Raw genomic sequence first — 5,804 nt, 5'->3', positions numbered from 1 at the left:
CCAGGTCCGTGGCGCTTTGTGGCCGCCCGAGCGGACAGCCGGCCGACACACGGCACATGCCTCGTTGGCCAGCAGCGTCTGCGTCCCTGTGAGCGCGTGAGAAATGCAGGTGCTCAGTCCCCAGCCCAGAACCGCTGGACCAGAACCTGCACTTGACAAGCCCCTCCCCCACCGCACACACGGTTTGCACACTTTAAGGGACACCTCTTGCCGCTTGTCAGGTGGGGGCCTCCGCGTGGCTCCAGAAATTCCCGTGTTGATGAGCATGTCCGTGTGCGCGTGTGCCACGCGCCGTGTAAACAAAACAGAAGCACCTCCGAGCTGGTTTTCAGCGTTTTATTTCACAAACTGTCCAGATTTGTCCAAGAAGAGACACGTCACAGGGACACGTGAGAAATGAACCCAGTTTTATTGAAACAACAGCAACGTGGTCCCTGTTCATGCAAAGCACACACACACACACTTTACAATAACCTTTGTACACAGGAAGTAGTAAAATACATCATTTTTCATAGAAAAAAGCACATATGTAAGCTGCGGGCTGAGTGAGCCTACAGACGATATAAAAACTCAGAAACACAATGGGGCAAAAATCCGAAGGAAACGAGAGCTTTTCGTTTTGGGGGGCAGGGGCCCCTGAAACACTGCTGACCTGATCTGTCGTCTTTTTGTGGGTCTGTGGCCCACGGGGCAACGGGTGCTGTTAACATACAAAATTAGAGGCGGCCCCTGACTACAGGGGCCTCGCCCTTGGACCCCTGTTTGCATTTTCAGGGGAAAAATGGCTCCAGTTTCAAAACGTCTGTGAGCGCGGGACGGGACGGACAAGTTCTGGCCCCGGGCGGGGACCGCTGATCCTGTTAGACGGGCCGCTTCAAGAGACATTCGGGAACCAGGCGTCGACTAGCTCCGGAAGTTTCAGATTCTCCCTTGGGCAGGATGTCTCCACAGCCGCCCCCTCGGAACACCCGTGGGCCGACTCGACGTCCACCAAGCCCGGAGTCTTGGCCAACCCACGGCCCCCGCGGCGGGTTCCAGAGCAAAGTCTGATGGAGACCGAGTCCAGCAGCGCCACACCGAGAATCCACAAGTTTCCAAGTACTCAGAGCTTTGGCTGTAACCAGACACGGACCTGACAAGCTGACCAAATTCTTGTGCTCTGACATTCGGGGCAGAGTAGTCAAAACCTACGAATTCCTACAAGCCCACAAGGCACAGAGCGGGGGACGCAGCTAATTTCAGCTCTGTGCGCTCAGAGCTTCACCGCTTGGCCAACTCCCTCAAGGCGGAGGGAGGCCGTCTACCTCCACGTTGTGAATTTAGTGGGGATGCATGCACTTGGCAACCCGCCAGCGAACTTCCCCAGGGAGACGTACAGACCATCTTAGCTTTGCTTTAAACACACATGCACACGCACACGCACACACACACCAAAACACCTGCCTGCGAGTTCCCCTGCCTTTCAAATATTCTGATGGAGAGTGAAATCAAATTTGAAAACCGGTGTTCACAGAAGCGACCCGCTGGCCAGCCTGCTGGCGGGGGCTGGAATGTTACCTTCTGCAAAGAGCCGCTATTTGCGAGAGGGTGTTTTCTTTTTTCTGTGGGTTTTTGGGTCTGGGCTTGAGAAGGACTTTTGTAAAGTGGAAGCCAGAGAGCATCGCGCTCCTCAGAGCCGGAGGGGCGTCTGGCAAGGGCCGTCCCACAAAAACAGGAAGGGAGATCCTTCTACGGCGCGGCCGTCGCTCCTGTGGTTACGCCGCGGGACGGTTTTGTAACCACACGCTGCCCCCCTTCCCAGAGCTGCTAACCTAGGCGAGGAATGTACCGAGGGAGCCATTCCTCCCGCCGCTGAGAAACGAGGTCACCCCACGGACGGGGACTCTGCACATCTGACATTTTTTCAAAGCAGCAACGGAACAGCGGAACCGACAGACGCTAAGAGTTCTTTTAAAAAAAAATTAAGAAGTGGGGCTGCCCGCAGAATGGCTCACAAAGCAAAGTCCCCTGTGGGAGATACGGTGCATAAACCAGTCTGGGGGGGCGGGGGTGAAGGCCACGTGGGGGGGGTGGCAAAGAAAGGATCCTGGTTCATTTGTCCTCAAGGAGGCCAAAGGTCACGGCAGCAGACAGACGGGCCACGCGGACGAAGGGGACGACGAAGACGAGAGAAGTCTCTGGGGGTGACCGCGCAACACAAACTAAGCCAGGCCTGCGGTCCACAGAACCAGCCTGCGGGGGGCAGGGTGCTGGCGAGGACGGGGGGCCCCCCGGCCCCCTGTTCCAGCCCATGTGTCTGACCAGCAAACGTTAAACCCATTTCCCTCCATTGGTGGGGACGGACTGTGTTTTCAAAGTTTTTAAATAACCGCCTTCTACTCCCTTCCCGAAACCCTCTGGATGGTCGAGAGCCCCCGCCCCGCCCTGCCCCGCCCCTGCCCCCCGGCGGGAGCACCGAGTCCTGACACATCCCCAGGCCTGGAACCTTCCCCCCGCCCGCCGAGGAGCACTGGGAAGGAGCACCTTGGTGACTGTCCGTGCAGAGGGGGCGCTCAGACCGAGACCCCGGCCTCAGTGGGACTGGCCACCAGCCGTCCGGCCGGGACCCCAAAGGCGCCGTTTCTCTGCACGGCTTGAGACAAAGGCACGAAGGGTGTGACGCTGAACACCACCGAAAGGAAGTTTCCCGTCTCTCTCTACTCCCAGCCCACCCCCCCGAATACGACAAAATAAAAATAAAAATAAAAAGCAAAACCCTGAAGCCCTCTTGAAGACACCCCCCTTCTCGCCGGCACTGGAACTTCACTGCCTGACGGCAAAGATCCGGAAGGCCTTTCCATCTCGGGGGGTCCTCAGGCTGCAAAAGAAGGCAGAGGGGCACGTTACTGAAAGGTCAGGAGGGCCTCTGAGAGCCGCCGGGAAGGGAGAGCGGGTGTCCCCTGTCCCCGAGGTGGCAGAGGCGTGGCCGAGGGACGCTTGCCCGCAGCGGCTGGAAGCACAGTCCGCCCGAGCCAGGGACGGCTGGCAGACCCCGTTCTCTGCGCGCTGCCCAGGTCTGAATCCAGGTCAGGCAGGGCCGTTGGCTTATTTTCCTTGAACTCCGGGACTCGCCAGCCCTGGCCTGTCTGACCCGAGCGCACCCTCTGAGTCGGCTGCCCGGTGTCGGCCACCACCCATCAACTTCGGCGGCGGCGGCGGCCGGCTGACCGACCAGCAGGACGGCACCATCACAAGGACGCCTGAGCCGCTGTCGCTGAAACAGAGCACGCGGTTCCCGGCTCGGACGCTGCGACGAGAAGCACTTGGTACACGCCTTTTACCTTCTTGGGGGGGGGGGGGCGTTCGTGACCCTGGTTCACAGGCGAGGAGACAGAGGCAGCGAGAGAGAAGGACTCCCCTGAGGTCACACAGCCGCCCAAGGTCACACATCCAGTAACAGCCACCCTCTCAAGGCAGGAGTTCAATCCTTCCAATAACTGAAGGCCTTAAAAGAAGCAAAAACCCTCTGCTGATTACAACCTGCCCCGAAATTCCCTTGTGCGGGTGTACAATCGGGTGGTTTCCAGGGATCTTAGAGGGCTGTGCGGTCACCCCCGCAAACACCCCAAAAGATCACGCACGCGGAACTGTCCGTCCCGGACATTTTGTGCAAGCGGAATCCTACAACACGGGGGCTTCTCTCACTCGGCTTGGGTTCCAAAGGCGTGTCCGGGTGGTGGCGCGGTGCGGACCGCAGGCCTTGTTAGGGCCGAGGCCGGACAGCCCGCGTTTCCAGGATCCATTCCCCAGGCCACGGGCATGTACACCCTTTCTGCCTCCGGCTCCCGTGGCGAATGCCGCCCCGTGATGGTGTGCCGGTGAGGACACGGGCGGGCTGGCCCTTTGGGACACAGAGCAGGGCGGCACCGGCTGGGTCATACGTTAGATGACCGTTCACCATTTTAAGCAGCTGACGAACGCTTTGCCAAAGCCGCTGCCCCAGGGGACGCGCCCCCAGCGGCACGGAGCTGTGTCACGGCTGGGTTTCAGCCGCGCACGCGGCGCGCCATCACAGTGAAGCAGCAGCTCCTGCGGCCCCGGCTACGGACAGTTAGCGGCCCCTACTAGTCGGCTACGGGGCGCAATCCTGCCCGCAGGACTTTCTGCGCAGCGCTGAGCCCCGAGGAGCAGCATCCCCGGATCGCAGGATGTGTGCACGTGCAAGCCGGACGCTTGCCCGGCCGCCCTCGTGAAGGTTCCCCCGACTGACGAGTCCCACCGGCATCGCCCCAGGCAGCCTGCTCAGCACCCCTCGCCCCCAGCCTGCCCGCAGCACGTGGTATCCGGCTTCTGGTTCACGGCCATTCAAAACTAGGGCGGGGCACCCGAATGGAGCTTTAATTTGCATCCTGCTCCATCTGAATGCGTTGGAGCAGGAGAGGAACAGCCTGGCCACGATTTTAGGATTTTAGCGTGATGTGCTGCGGGGCCTTCCTCCCGATGAGAGGGGCCCAGACCGGAGCTGCAGGACCCAAGGGCCCCGCCCTCTCAGGCCGCTCGCCAAGGTCAGCCGTGCTCGGGAAGCAGGCTGCTAGCAGTTCCTGCCCGTCGCCCCCTTCCCCGTGGCAGCTTCGTGCTCTTGGCTCCCCTGGGACTGAACTTGCGGAGCGGCTATCAGGTGGGAGCACTCGGCCAGGTGGGAGCACTCGGCCAGATGGGGCTGCAGACAAGCCAGGCAGTGCGGACAGAGCAGAACGTGGGCCGCCGGCCCCCACGCCAGCAGCTCCCTGCCGACCACGGAGCGGGAGAGTGGCGGTGCTGGCGCCGTGGTTCCCCCGACTGCCCTGCTGGTTTCTGGAAAGCTCGGGTCCCAGGGTCCTCCTCAGGCCTCTGGGCTGCAAGATGCCCCCAGATTCTCAGCCCAAATGAGCCGTCTGGGAGAACCATCCAGAGCCGCAAGGCTGCCGGCCGGTCCCCACGGTGGGCAAGCCACGCCGGGGAAAATGCCAGGACCGTGTCTCCACCTACTGCTGTCAGTTTTACAGATGGGGCGGCGGGCTCTCCTGACCGTGAGGCCCCCAACAACCTAGGGACAAGGAGGCCATTCAGGACATCAGCCAAGGCCTTGCCTGGACCTCCCAAGCATTCCCTTCAGCAACCCGAGTGGTCGGAGGCAAGAGCAGGCCCCGTGGCATCGGGCGTGGGCTTCGTACGCGTCAGACCGGCTGCCCACGTCGCTGAGGCCGTCGATAAAGCAAGCGTGGGGCTTGGCCGCCGTCTGGGGCAGAGAGTTCCTCCAGGTCTGGGCTCCGTCCGTGCTCAAGCGCTTGCTGAGCCCCAGGCCTGCCCGTGCGTGGGGGGGAGGGGGGGCTGATGAAGGTGACCAGCCGCCCGCCCTCCAGTTCCAAGCCTTGCCCTCGACGGTCTCTGGACGACTCGTCGCTCCCGTTCCTCGGAGACGGGAGGGTCCGCTGGCGCAAGTCTGGGCAGTTTTCAGAAAAGGTCTTTTGAAAATCCCTCAACGAGTCCTGAACAAATTTCTGGGCTCAGCAATCTGTCATCTGGACAGTGGGAAGCTGGACGCCTACTACGTGCCAGGCACGGGCCGCATGCTGGGGACCCGGGGTCAGCAGAACGGGGGGGGGTCTTGCTCTCCTGGGGACTAGTCCGGGGGGAGGGGGCACACGGCTAAACGTGTGTAAGAGATAATCTCAGAGAGTGATGGGTCCTTAGGTAAAACCAGCCGGGAACATGGATCAGAGCAGGGCAGGGGTGAGGGACCCGGGGGGATGGGACGGAGCAGGGCAGGGGTGAGGGACCCAGGG

General features: G+C 61.3%; 1 protein-coding gene across 1 annotated transcript in view; it reads right to left on the bottom strand.

The window, feature by feature from the left end:
* Nucleotides 1-322: 322 nt before the first annotated feature.
* The window catches only part of CRISPLD2 (cysteine rich secretory protein LCCL domain containing 2), a 62,175-nt gene continuing 56,693 nt past the window's right edge, over nt 323-5,804 (bottom strand). Inside the window, exon 14 of the mRNA XM_039227293.1 lies at nt 323-2,857. Within this exon, the coding sequence (XP_039083224.1) occupies nt 2,803-2,857 (55 nt within the window). The 3' untranslated portion in view covers nt 323-2,802. The remainder of the gene's footprint in view (nt 2,858-5,804) is intronic.

Source organism: Hyaena hyaena, unplaced genomic scaffold (genome assembly GCF_003009895.1).
Source record: "Hyaena hyaena isolate Hyena2069 unplaced genomic scaffold, ASM300989v1 scaffold_1, whole genome shotgun sequence".
Classification (NCBI taxonomy): domain Eukaryota; kingdom Metazoa; phylum Chordata; class Mammalia; order Carnivora; family Hyaenidae; genus Hyaena; species Hyaena hyaena.
The sequence above is the reverse complement of the archived record's forward strand: the minus strand, read 5'-3'. Positions and strand labels throughout refer to the sequence as shown.